General features: G+C 43.0%; 1 protein-coding gene across 4 annotated transcripts in view; it reads left to right on the top strand.

The window, feature by feature from the left end:
- Nucleotides 1-5,324, top strand: part of CARD11 (caspase recruitment domain family member 11) — a 67,614-nt gene extending 62,290 nt beyond the window's left edge. For all 4 annotated transcript variants that reach the window (XM_019512977.1, XM_019512974.1, XM_019512976.1 and 1 more), the window contains exons 20-24: nucleotides 674-806; nucleotides 1,331-1,510; nucleotides 2,759-2,883; nucleotides 3,724-3,839; nucleotides 4,474-5,324. In XM_019512977.1, the coding sequence (XP_019368522.1) occupies nucleotides 674-806; nucleotides 1,331-1,510; nucleotides 2,759-2,883; nucleotides 3,724-3,839; nucleotides 4,474-4,678 (759 nt within the window). In that variant the 3' untranslated portion in view covers nucleotides 4,679-5,324. The remainder of the gene's footprint in view (nucleotides 1-673; nucleotides 807-1,330; nucleotides 1,511-2,758; nucleotides 2,884-3,723; nucleotides 3,840-4,473) is intronic.
- The last annotated feature ends 8,862 nt before the right edge of the window (nucleotides 5,325-14,186 follow it).

Raw genomic sequence — 14,186 nt, 5'->3', positions numbered from 1 at the left:
CTGGGAGAATAATATTTCAGCATCAAATGATTCTTCAATTCTAGGGTCAGTTATGTTGAGTGAGTTGGAGAACATATGGGTGAGTGCAATGGAAAGGTAATATGGGCTGTTTGGTTGCGGATATGCAACTGCTGGAGTAAATATTTAAATGAAAGGATAGATTGACAGATGATGAATGAATGAATGAAGCATATTCCAGGATGTGAAATTCTACCATAGGTGAAGGCTTTTGGACTCAACAGTCTGAACAATGGGTGTTGCAAGAAGGAAGGAGCAGATCGCTGGGTATAATTTGTGGTACCATTGTACTAACATTCATAGTAACCACGCTGCTCTCTGTGAGTTCATTAGTGCTGAGGCTGTTGTTGTCAGCAGGTTTTGGAAAGGAAGAAAAAAAACATGACTTATAAGTAGAGTGAGCAAAGTAAAATCATTTCACAGGGGATTTGAAAAGGCTCTGGGTCAGATCTGTGATCTGTAAAGAGTCTTGGGATTCAGACAACAGCTCCGTGAAGGAATTAGACAACCTGTAGTCTCATCTTTGACAGACATATAGGCGATTCAGATCTCACAGGTAATGGAAGAGGGTGTGGAGAGTTGACAAATGATACAAAGAAAAAAGAATTTGATCCGTAGAATGAATGAGGATGAAGCCTCTCTCTTTCTTTTTCAGTTTGTCAGCAGGTCTGAAAACAAATACAAGCGCATGAACAGCAACGAGCGAGTCCGTATTGTCACTGGCTACCCCTCTGGGCTGGCACGGACCTCTTCTGAAGCAATGAAACTGTTGCCAGATAAATTGGAAGGTATGGACATGACAGAAATGTTATGCTTGCTGTACCTAGATGTAAAAGACTATGCAAATATAAGCCAATGGAGATTTGAGTCCTAGGACTTTCTCATATCTGACTAATATATTCATGTGAAAGCTAGATAATACTGGTGCTTGAAGGCTTATATTTTGCCGAAGGGTCTGGGTGAAGATAGGCCTGGGAACCAAATCAACAGATCCACTTACACCTTCTCTTTTGTTGACAACTGTTCTTAGGTTTCCTCAGGTTCTCCCTCTTAGGACACTTCACTCAAAATAAATTTAAGCTCATAATCAGGGAAATTTTCTAACTAAATGGCCTGTTAAACTGTCAGTCTCCTAAGGAAAATGGTGAAGATACTGCTTGAATAATTTACAACCATTGCACTGGAGAATATACAGTAGAGGAATGGACAAGATGAAACATGTCATTCCCCTCTCTAGTACTGTAATTCTTCTATCTTCTTGTCCCACAATTGAAGAACAAGCTAGTTTATAAACAGTCTCCTCTTTTCTCAGATATGGATTCTGAAAGTGAAATAAATAAGAGCCTCAGCCTGATCCCCTATAGCTTGGTACGACCAATTCATTGTGATCGCAGGCGTCCCGTCCTCTTTACTCCCACTATGCTTGCCAAGCCCCTGGTGCAGAAGCTTTTGAACTCTGGAGGTGCCCTGGAATTCAACATGTGTAAGCCAGGTAATGAATAAAAGAGTATTATGCAAGTGCATACAAATGTGTGGGCATATGTTGCAGCTACTTGGGTCACCTTCATCCACATCACAGTGAAGTGTAGGTCTGGATACTATAGCGTGTGAATTTGTGAGAAGCTCTGAAGGTTTCTGAATTAGCCATAGTAAGTAGTTCTGAAGGCCCATATTGGTGAAATGTTGCACATTTGTATGTTCAATAGCTGCCATAACATGCTTCACACTTTGTGACTGGGGTGTCGCGAGCGCTCTGGCTTCTGTAATGTTCCAATCCGGGTGTGTGAAGTTTTGATCAGCTTGTGTCTGGGTGCTACAACCAGTCATACAGTTTTATACAGTCCAGTGCCGTGAAGACCTTGCATCTGATCTTCTCCAAAGACAGGGCTTCTGAGTGAAATCCTTTTTTTTTTTTTTTTTTTTTACTGTTTATCGTTCAAGCCAGCATCCAAGCATTGTGATTCCTACCTCTGAAAGATCTTCTGTTCTGTTAAAGAATAATTGGTTTGAAATCCCAGGACCCATACCTGAGTAATTATTAAGACCTTAAACTGATAAAACTGCAATAATCTGAAGATTCTAATTTACTCTTCATGATTTTTGTGGTTTGCTTATTATTCAGCATTTCCCTCATTGGACCCCGAAATTGGTCTGCTTCTCGTCGGTTTTACTTTTGGATCCCCATGCTTTAGCACAGTGCTTCAGGATTTGTCTTGCAATGTTTATTCAGTGTGTATGCTGAGCTGAGTAAGCTATTCTGGGGGGTGGACCATCTTTCTATTATGTGTTTGAACAATGCCTAGCCCAATGAGACTGAAGCATGTTGACCCTACTGCAATGTAAGTAATAGCACTGCAATACAGTAGCGTGGTACTGAGCAGATTGCTATCCCAGTTACAGCGGATCCTGGACTGGGTGCTGCAGATCCCAGTTACTCTCTGACATTAGGTACTGGAATGCTATTTACTGAATCGTGTTCTTGTCGTTTGATGCTTTCTTGTCCTTTGTGTTCTGTTAATTGCTTGGGAACTCAGTGGTGCAGGATATATTTGAGGTTCTGAGCCAAGATCAAGCTGGGCTTTAGCTGAATTAAATGAATAAAATGAGATGAGCTCTCAAGAAGACAGCTCATAGTTGATCTTCTTTCACTGTATCCTAACTGAAATACTGCTGGATGATTTCCTAGGTGTACAAAATGTGTGAATCTGCTAACCTTGCCTTCCTCCACTTCTCTCTCCAGATATTGTAACAAAGGAAGAGTTCCTCAGGAAGCAAAGGACAGAAACTATCATATTTTCCAGAGAAAAGAATCCCCACACCTATGAATGTATCGTACCTGCCAATATTGAGGCTGTCACTGCCAAGGTGATTAGAAAGGAATGCAGACACTCTGTTTCCAAAAGCAGCCACATTATTAAGGACTGAAGTTTTATGAGTAGTTTCTCCTCTCCTCTGTCTCTCTTTCTCTCTTCTTTCAGTCCCCAGCTTATATTTACCTTTCCCCAAATAGCTCTTGCTTTGTGCAATCACTTTTTTCTTTCTTTTCCATCCTAAACCATATCCTTTTACATTTCCACTCACTTTCTATGATGACTCGCATTGATACGGTGAAATAGCCTTTTATTTTCTACACGCTCTTCCATCTTCAGTCCCCCTTTTTCATATGTATATGTGAATGTGAAAAGAGGAAGAGTTACAAGGAAAGAACAGACTGAGACACAGAGACGGTGACATACAGTAAAAAGATAACATGTCAAAAGCAGACAGTTCACATCAGTTACAGTATAGTTGATGCATAGTAGGGGAAAAAGGAGAATTAAAACATTTTTTCCAGCAACTAGCTGTAACATATTTTCTCATTGAACAAAGACTAAACATGTGTTTGTTTCTCTATCTAAAATTTACCTAAGTGTTTTATCCTGTGTTTCATCTTTAGATCAATTCCTTCCCATTTTTAAACCTGCAAACACAGAGTTCTTGTACTAAATCAGCTCTGGGTATTGTTTGTTGCCAGTCAGTGGCTAGGTGTGAATCGGTGGGAGGAGTTTAGCCCTGAAATGTGCAGTTGATTACAAAGAAGTTAAATCTGTGCTGTGATAAATAAAGGACAACTCACCTGACCTAGCTGAGGGGGGATATAGCCTTATTTCAAGATATTATTTCTATGAATGTTCCTTCATCGCATTGTTATCACTTTGTTTTTAGAATAAGCATTGTCTACTGGAAGCTGGAATAAGTTGCACAAAGGATTTAATCAAAGCCAAGATATATCCCATTGTTCTCTTTATCAGAGTCTCAGAGAAAAACATCAAGAGGTTCAGGTAACGTATCAAACCTTTTGAACATTTGATATTCTTATTCACTGAATAAAACTACAGTCCCGTGACTATCTCTGAGCAAAGCAGAGCTTCTTCTCTCTCATCTCATGCTTCTACTTCTTTTCTCCCATCTAGGGCTACTCTGTGCACTATTTTCTTCTGTGATTCCTCCCTGAAGTATTACAAATGGAGAAACTATGAGTTCCAACAGGTCCATAACTCCCTTACTCTTCATGATAGCAATGATCTGACCCCCAGTTACCTTTCCTGCTTGGTGCAGGGGGCTGGACCCGAGGATCTTCCAAGGTCCCTTCTGGCCTTACAATCTATGAATGCTTGTTGAGGGAATTTGGGTTTGGAGGATCTATGAGGTTCCCTTTAGGCAGCACTCCCATGCTATTTCCTACAGCAATTCCAGCTGGGGATCTGGAGCAGATCTCCCTATGCACAATGCCACTTCATTGTTCCCCATGACAGTTTTGTTGGGAGAGTTGTTCTCTGTAACAACCAATTAGTCTCTAAAGGGCTAGCTTGCCCTACCTTCTATCTAACAACTCTTCATGGGACAGCTGAGATTGTCGGGATGTTTTAAACGTAAATTCATTCTGTTTCTTTTTTACTTGGTCATCTGATGCAGGAAGCTACTGCCAAAACCAGAGACTGAGGATGAGTTCCTACGTATGTGCCGACAAAAGGAAAAAGAACTAGAGGCATTGCCATGTCTTTATGCCTCTATAGAGACAGATACGTGGAGTAGCATTGAGGATCTCATCCGAGTCATCAAAGAGAAGATTGCAGAAGAGCAGCGTAAAACCATCTGGATAGATGAAGATCAGCTATAGAAAACAATAAACAAAATGAAGCTCTTTGGTAATGAAAGGACACATCAAAGTAGAACTGGGGCTTTCAGAGGTCTCTGATACAGTGCCCTTGACTCCTGTTCCATCCTTGCTGGCTGAGGACTCTTGCTGCTGGCAGAATGTATGTGCGGATGGGAATTCGAGCTGTGTGTTTAACAGTGAATGTCACAGATGCTAGGGATCTAGGACACGGATCAGAATGCTGCCACCAGCATAGCTTCTGACCCACCAGCCTCCATTCAGAGACTGCAGCTGTTTAACACGCGAGAAGGACAGAGATCTCAAGAGGGAGTTTGAGAGAATTCATTTTATATAAATACAGACCTCATTTGGCTCATTTAACACTCCTGACGTGACCAGACAAGTGTATCCTATAGGGAGAGAAAGGATGAGGGTCAGGCTAAAGGACATGGAACCTGCGATGTGCTCTACAGCCGAAGTGAAGTTGCTGAATGTATGCCATTAAAGAAGCTGCAGGCTGCCCAGTAGCAACAGAAACACTGCCACTGATAGCCTGAGCGGCTCTGCAGCCCTGTTTGTATGTGCATGTGCAGTCAGAAGGGAAGGACGGAAACCAGCCCTTATTCCTGGCATTAATTAAAATGACAGTCTACTCTTTATTTTTAAACCTCTGCTTAACAATGCGCACAGTATTCTTCTGTAGTCATGACACTCTCAGCAAAGCAGCCTCCCAATTCCCGGTGGCAAATCAAACCTTTGCAGCTCTGTCCATGTTTCACGTAGGCTATCCCTGTTTTGGCTGTTGCACTCCTGTACTCATTCAAGCACCTCTGTCCTTAACAAATATATTTTATTCCAGATGGAGAGAATCAAACTGACCCTCCTGGAGACTGGCTGTTTCCATTTAACCACTGACATCTACATGCTTCCCCAGCACTGCTGCTTGCTAGCATCTGTGCTCTGAGCAGGAGGGACCAGTGCCTTTTGCCATGATTACCATCAAAGTGGCCAGTGAGCATGTCACTGTGCTGTCACTTAAGTGCTGTAGATGCTCGCAGTAAATTTTTCAAAAATGCTTGAGTGGCTTAGGAGTCCAAGGGCCATTTTGAAAAGCAGCTAAGTCACAAAGCAGTCAAGTTTCACTGCAGAGCAATAGGACTTATGCTTCCTGGTTACATAGGGCTTTGGAAAATGTTGCCCTATACAGTAGGCACTGAACTGAAACCACCAAATTTCATTTCACAGCAGCCATCAGGAGTGACATACACCATTATTGACATGGTATGAATTCAAATCAACAACTTAGCTTTTCAGTGGGCACATCTACGCGTTTATTAATGCATCTTAGATACTGCACATTTAATTTAGTACTGCCTTAATAAAGTACTAACTAAATGCGCGGTACCTAACATTACTGCACAGTGGCACCAGTTCACAGTTATTTAGTGACACTTACTGCACATTAGCTTAATAACACTGCACAGTAGGCTATTAGCATGGTTTTTGCTGTGACACGCTACCGTGCAGTGTTTTTAGGCTAATGCGCAGTAAGCATCCTGTGTAGATGTGCCCAGTCTGTTGTGTATCCAGCTACCCCAGAATCAACCATTCCTTTCTGTTTTTCCAAAGGGATTTTATATGGAAAATGCTCTTTGATCCTGTGCTGATCCTAAATCCCTGGCTCCAGTGCTCCAGGCCAGCACACAGCAGCTATTAATAAAAAATCACAAAGTCCAAACAAAACATCTGGCCTGGTCACCCACACCAGACAAGCTTCTGCAGTGTGTCCTTGAGCGAGGCTTGTGACGTTCTTGGAGTGCTCGGTGCCTCCACATTGTGATGTGTTTGGGTCTGTCCCTGTTGGCTTACCTGACCGTGCCTATCCTTGTCATGGTGCCCATTATTTTTTAATTCACGGTATCTTTTAGAATTCATTTGTGTCAGTTTCCATCTTACTTACGGCTCCTGTTCCCATCATATCATTAATGTTTAAAAGGCTGTTCATAGCAAGTATTTCTCAAAGAACAGGTACTTTCCTGCCCCTCTCTCTCCTGGGAAGCTGCCCTCCACAGCTAACGGGATGAGAAAGATGATATTTCTACTGCTACTCTTACCTCTATTTTGCAATTGATAACAATTACAGTGTGCATGTGCAATGACCTGCAGCCCCTTCTGGGGCAAATGGTGATAGCCAACTGGTGTACATAGCAAACATGACCCCCCCTGTAACTCAAGAGATAAAGAAAATACCATTTAGGAGAGGACATTTTCCGGACGTTCACCATATCCTGAGATTGCAGGTCTTAGTGCTGAACCTTCTTTATCCAGAGAGAATGAATGGGAAGAGAAGGAATAGCAATTGTGATCAGATGAAACAATAGACCTAATACTTTTTTATAAACCAGAACAGGAGTGAGTCCATGAAGAGGCAGAATCTCATTGTGCCTTAAGTTCCTATTGTGAGTTTTGAGCCTTGCTGATACTGCTCAAGCCCTGGTGATACTATTGTGAATGTCTGTTCATGTATACTAGTTGAGCCATACACCTTTGCAACCCATCGAAACATATTCAGCCATACAAGCTATCAATGTGCCTGTGGATTTTCCTGTCAGGGTAACTGTTGGCGTCAGTGTTTGGATTCAGCCTGGTAGAGAGAAGGGCGTGAGGTGCAAACTTGAACAAGATCTACAGGTCAGTTAGTTAATTTTTCATTGTGATGTATTGTTTTAAACACCCCCCCGCGCGCGCGCACACACACGCACGCACACACACACGCACACACGCACGCACACGCACACGCACACATAGATGCATGTCCTTTTAGGTATGGCCAACCTGTTCATCATCCTGGGGTAGCAGACAACATGAAGCAGAGATTGTAAGGGAGCAGACGCAATGACTAATCCAATTGCCCACTAGAAAGTGAATTGGAAATGGTACCAATTATTATAAAATAGAAATGAGCCCAGTCTAAACTCTCCAGTGCATGAGGATTTGAAACCAAGCTTTCCCAAATTTCAGGGTGTCCTGTAGATCCGAGACTATCATCGCTGTTCTGTGTTTGCACAGTAGTTATTAACACAATGGAATTTTGTTTTATGACTGGGGCTTCTAGTTGCTACTTCTATACAGATTAATAATATTTCAGTCCATTAAAGAGAGAAATTCAAGCTGGAGGCCCAGGTTCAAATTGGAATTCGGGGTTTGGACTACGCCCATCTACTGAAGACACATATGAAAACCCATTGAATATATGTACAGTAGGTAAGCTCTGTTTCCAGCAAAGTCTCTTGAAATCAATCTGCTGAAGGTTTTTAGATGGAAGCTGGAAACATTTCTCAACTTTGTTCATATCTTAAGTTAGACTGAGTTTTCCAAAACTCAAGATATCATGTCATGCCACTTGACACACTATTTGTCAATAAAAGCACTTATAGAATAGAGAAATAACAGGCTTTTTAAAACTATACTGTTAGAAAATCTATTTCCTCATTCCTTTATGAGAACAAAACTGAAAAGCCCATTGAAAACTTTTTCAAGGGAACATTTTCTGTTGGAAAATGCCATTTTGTCAGATCAAAACTTTCCATGAGTATGGTGAAATTTCATTTTAAATAATTGAAACAAAGTGTTTTAGTATAATTATGTTCCATTTCCACATTTTTTGAGGGTAGGACTTTCTCTTTTGCTGCTCTTGTTCTGAAACAACACTTTGCTTTGAAATTTATTCTAGTTTACATGGCAAGAAAAATTTTTAAATGAAAAGTCTAAATTGCAACAAAACAAAATTTGATACACTGGATTTTTTTAATGTCGTTTTGAGGGAATTTTTTAATATCTGAGGTTTGGTTCCAGTTCAAACCAAAATCATATTTCAGAATTATGGTTATTTCTGTAAAATGGACATTTCAGTTCTGGGTTCATTCCATCAGAAAGCTGCATTTATTATCAAGATATGTTAAGTTTATAAAGTATATATTATATACTTTCAGTCGGAAGCAGGGAATGGGATATTGAAGGTTATTTATATATTTTAATATAATTTAAATACTGGTTTACAGTCACAAGTCATGATGCAGTGTCTATGAAAATAAAGAAAAACTTAATTCAACTTTCTGTTCTGCTTTGCCCAAGTGTTAAAAAGATGTATTATAGAAGGCAGTATCATGCAGTTCAGCACATTGGGGAATTGTTGCATGTAAGAATTTCATGCAAACTTTATTACACTGTATTTGATTTCTTTTTGCATCAGCATGCTGGCTGGAGGCTAACCTGTCAATTGTTCTGAACTAGCAGACAGCTCTGGTAGCACAGTTTGCAAGGGAGTGTGAGTAGATTGCTTTCTACAAATTTTAGGTGGAGATCGGTTACAATTATTGTAGAAGTGTTGGTAAACCAGCTAGGTATTTCTGTGTTAGTTTATGCTGAATCATTTTCATGGCCTGAGGTTTGAGGACTCTTCAGTAGGGACCGTGAGATGAAGTTAGAAGGCTGTATCTAGGCAGCCTGAACTCGGTGCTGTCGAAGTCAGACCTTTTACATAACCCTATTGCTGTCAGGAGGATTAAGATCTACCAAACTCAGGATGCTTCTGTGGAGGCAAGATACAAACAGGGGGTCAGGGCTTCTGTGACAGCACTAGTCTAGTACTGCGCAATTGTATTTGAAGCCTAGGGAGCCAGATCATTCAGTGCACTTGTTCTAATTGTACTGTTAAACCTAGCAAATGTGTTTATTGCTGCAGTTCCTGTTCCTCCCCCTGCTAGTGTATTAATAGATTTGGAAACTTGCAATATCTGTGATGATTACTTACCCTGATGTGTAATCCCATTCTGTAATACAGAGCGGGAGTGTCACGCGCATGTACACAAACACCCCCAACTGTTTTTGTTGCCTTACTCTAAAGGCCTTGCTACACAGTGATTTTGGGTGGCTTCTGGAGCTTTTATTCTCTGGATTGTCCACAGATCAACACCTTTAAGTGGCTTGAAGCACTCAATATGTGGCTCAAAGTTATGCCGCTCCAGGGAAGGATTATCTCTTGATCAGTACAACCCAGCTCCTGATTCCTTAAAGCGTAGCCATTCCTCACAGATGTGCTGCTCAGGTCGAAAGTGCAACTTCTTCAAGCTAGCACTAAGCTGATTAACATTTGTGCAGCTCACAGTGTAAGGTGCAACACGTTTCTAAAACATGGCATGGCACCGTAGTTACCATTTCAATGTAAGGTACTCACCAAACAACATCAAAATGAATAAGAAAACTGCCAGCCAATAAATATATGGTTCTTTATAAATTATTTTCTTTTTTCCAGTTGTTCTGCAATGTCCAGTTCCCAAAGGTCCTGCAGGCCAGCCCCTTCATGAATGTACTGAATCAAGGCCAATAGTGCACTTATGTTGTCCTAGGGTTTTTCATTAGAGAGCTTCTCTGAGCAGGGGTCTACAGAAGCAAATGATTAAGGAGCACTGGGGAGGAGGGAGGTAGGAGAGTAATAAAAAACATCAATTCCAGAAAAGTACTGGCTTTAGGAGACTTATCCCCACGAGTAGAGGGAGGCTGTACAGTGGCTCAATGGAAAGCCTTTCACTTTTGGAGAGCTGGGTCCCAGTGTGAGTTTTGTTGTTTGTAAAAACAAATCTGGTTATTTTGTTTTAGCTGCTAAGTAGCCAGTTAGCTACATTTTAATAACATACAGCTAATAGTCATTGGCTTAGACGCTTATCCTGGAATAGCAGCCGTTGCATTGGCAGGCCTGTTTGAGAGACCTCGCTCAGTGTGTCTGCCCACACAATACCTGGTGGGACCCATGCAACCGTTCTGTCTATCACTCCCTTGAACAGAAAGCCAAATTAAACCAATGCAGTGCTAAAAATAATCTGACAGTCAGTTTCCCGTTTAGAAGCTTGAAGGAGGCACAAAGGTCTCCTTCCTGGAGGTGCAGTGCTTCATTTCCCTGCAGACATAGTTTGAGCCATCAGGGATTTCATAGACATTAGGGCTGGAAGGGACCTCGGGAGATCGTTGAGTCCAGCCCCCTGCCCAAGGGGCAGGAAGTCAGCTGGGGTCAAGGGATCCCAGCAAGATACGTGTCCAAACACATCTTAAAGGAGTCCAGAGTAGGTGCTTGCCCCACCTCTGCAGGGAGTCTATTCCAGGCCTTCGGGGCTTGGGCAGTAAAGAAGTTTTTCCTTATGTCCAGCCTGAAATGGTCTTGGAGGAGTTTGTGACCATTGGACCTTGTCATCCCTTGGGGCGCTCTGGTGAACAGGCGTTCCTCCAGATCCTGATGCATATCCTAGATGTTTCCATAAGAAACCCTTTTCTGCTCCTGGAGGCTTTGCTGGCCACAGACACTAACCTCTAGTCTCCAAAAGGAAAAATAATACTTAGCTGTTATGATTTTCCTTTATAGAATCCAAACAGCTTTACAAAGGAAGGTGCCACTATAGTGAAAAAGCAACCATAGACACAAAGAGTTGATGCAACTTGGCCAAATTTAAATAGTAGATCAGTGACTACATCTCCTGACTCCCTATTCCCTATTCCCTGAACAACAACACTGCCTTTCATAGCTATGCAAACTGATTCCTTGATGCAAGCTCCAGGCTCTAGTGAGAAGATGGGGTAATTCTGATGGCCATACCTAGCGTTTGGGTGGTGGCTGCCTTAAGAGGTGAGATTTCTAGTTTGATCTGAACAACCCTACCAGTAAGCCAAGTTTAAAACAACAGGAAGCTCCTACATGAGTCCTGTTTCACACATTCATCTTCCCTCCCCCACTTCTTTTTCTGTTCCTCTGCTGCAAAAACCCTCTGATGTTCAGATCACAAGCAGGCTCTCCGGGGTTAAATGCACCATTAGACACTGGAAAAAAAAGGAAAAAAAGACCCTTTAAAAACAGATGGTGGATGGTAGAGAAACTGTTTGAGTGTAAATATCTATACCAGCACGGCTGCTTCATCAGATATTAGCATCAAAAGCTGTTTGACAATTTAGCAACAAGCAGCAGTATTGATTTTATTCCAAATTGCAGACAGAGAGGGAGAGAGATGAAGAGATGATTCTTTCATATAGAGAGTCCTAGGATCCAGACTGGCCAGACTGAACAAGATCCAAACTGAACAGGACTGGCCAAAGAGCAAAGTTAACTGCAGCACCCCACACAGCTAGTAGCTAAATATCAGGCAGCAGGTTAGGGGTTATCGGAAGGATGCGTGGGCTAGTCCAGCCTACACGATTCATCACACAGAGAGGTCCCCTGGTTAAGGGGTTAAAAGCGTTACCATTTCCCCTTTTCTGCTACAGAGCCTGCCAGTATTGGTCCAGAAAGATTCATATCATATTGAAGTTTCAGTTTCAGTCTGCAAAATACCAGGCAGCTGCAGGAAAAAATGGGGAAGAAAGAAAATGCAGAGCAAGATAGTGGCAGAATTCAATCTGAATGCTGAGGCAAGAATGTTATCTATCTTGGTCTCTCTCCCATTAGCACCTTTTGTCACTAGCTCTTCCACTGGCCAGCTGTCAGAGCCTGCAAGCTTTTCTTGATGGAGAGGGGCAAGTATATCTGATCCCCCAGAGAATGGACCTCCTTTTCAGATCTCAAGTCTCTACAACAGTTGCTTTTGAAACAAGTGCCTCACTAATTCATACTGCTACTTTGGCTCTGGGGAGGGCAGAGGCGCTCCATGAGCCTGTTCATTTTTCCAACTGGGAAAACCAAAAGGAATCCCCAGCACAGCCTACAGCCATTGCATTAATGTGGCTCTAGCAGAATGGCAAGGAAATGGATGCTATAGCACTGCATCTCACTTAACTCCCGTAACAGCTCTTCTGGAGTGGGGATGTTACACCACGGTGGACTGAGCTGGGAAGCACTGTGTTAAAAACAAGTCCTGCCCACTCACTGCTACTCCATGCCCACCAATTGCAAAGAAAAGTAACAACGCTGTTTCTGCGGTGTGCATCCAACATGTACCCAGGACTGCGCTGAGTCTCAGAGTGGTGCTGGGAGTGCCCTGTCTGGCTCTAATAATCCTGCCTAATGGCAGCTCCATTACCCTTTTGTGGTATCAGGCATGCACAGAGCAGGAGTGAGCAGGTGGGGTGTGTGCTCCCAGCAACTTGCCCCCTGGCTGCAGATGTGCCCACAGAGCCCACATCTTGGTGCAGGTTCCAGAGAGGGGTAGGCCGTGTCAGGGTCAAGGCCCAGCATAGCGCTTAGAAAGGACCAGAGCATGCAGGGGCCAAGTCCCAGCATGGCGTTCAAAGACAACCTTTGAGTATGGGGTACAAGTCCCCTAGCAGTATTCAAGGTGAGCCAGAACATGCAGGAAGAAAAGGATGAATAATTCCAAAGCAGGCAGAGTAAGGTGGGAGAGAGAAAGGCCAAATCCGTTCTTGGTGCAAGTGGGCACAATTCTACTGCCTTGCGGCTGATAAAATCTGGTTTGCATATGGATGCGAAGGACTAAATGGGCTGTCTTCTCAAATCTAGTGGGACGTCTTGATACCAACATTAATTTGGGATTAAAAGACACAATCACAAATTATGACGTGCCAAATACTGACTCCTGTACTTATGCCCTCTGCATGAGCCTTGGAGTGGGGCTATTAAATGTGGCGAGGGAATTGAACATTGTTCTAAATATACATTTATAAATGTAACTGCAAACAAAGTGGCTCCCACCCGCCTCCCTCATGGTGAGCTCTGTTCCCAAGCATGAGTCAGCTCCGCCGGCCTAATGCTTTTTTTCTCACCAGAAATCTGGACGAAATGAGCACCTCTCCAAAGACAGCTTTATGCAGGTGAGTTTTGGCCCTGCCCTAGTAGTGCTGCCGCAGGTAGCGCTTCCCTGTGTCTGGGTGCTGAGCTCCTGTCCTCATTGTTAGAGTCATTGCTGTTTATGAATCGGAGCAGTAACAATGTGACAGCGAAGCTGGACAATAGCATAGACAGTGGTTTGTTTGTTCCAACTCATTTTCCCATCACGGTTTCTTCTTCTTCTTATTATTATTATTTGTGTGCCTCAGAAAGATTAAGCTATGCTACATGGTGGGCTGCATATTTGATTTACTCTTCTTTTTACACTGCTATTCCTATTACAGCAGTAAAAATAGTTTGTTCTCCTATGGACTGGAACTGAAGAAATGAGGGCCCAATGTATGAAAGTCCTTGTTCTCAGAGTTCTTGAGTACGTACAAGTAGGCCTGTGCGAAGTGGCTAGTGTTCGCTTTGGATTTGGCCTCCGCTGATTTGGAGGACAGTGATTCAATTCAGTTGCCCCCCCCCCGCTCACTCCCCCAGCCCCTCATGGGTACCCTGCCCGGGCCAGCCCTGGCCCTTTAAGGAAAAAAAAATGAAACCCCCCCCCCCCCGGATTCACCGCTCCTGCCAGCGGGGGGCAATCCCTGCTGCCCCGCGCCATGTGGGGGGCTCTGCACGAGCCCATGAAGCCCTGGGGTCGCTGCAGGAGCGGTAAGTCCTGGGGCTTTTCTTGGCTTTTTTTTTCTTAAAGGGCCAGAGCTG

The sequence above is a fragment of the Gavialis gangeticus genome, unplaced genomic scaffold, assembly GCF_001723915.1.
Source record: "Gavialis gangeticus isolate Ggan-Ray unplaced genomic scaffold, GavGan_comp1, whole genome shotgun sequence".
NCBI classification, from domain to species: Eukaryota; Metazoa; Chordata; order Crocodylia; family Gavialidae; genus Gavialis; species Gavialis gangeticus.
The sequence above is the reverse complement of the archived record's forward strand: the minus strand, read 5'-3'. Positions and strand labels throughout refer to the sequence as shown.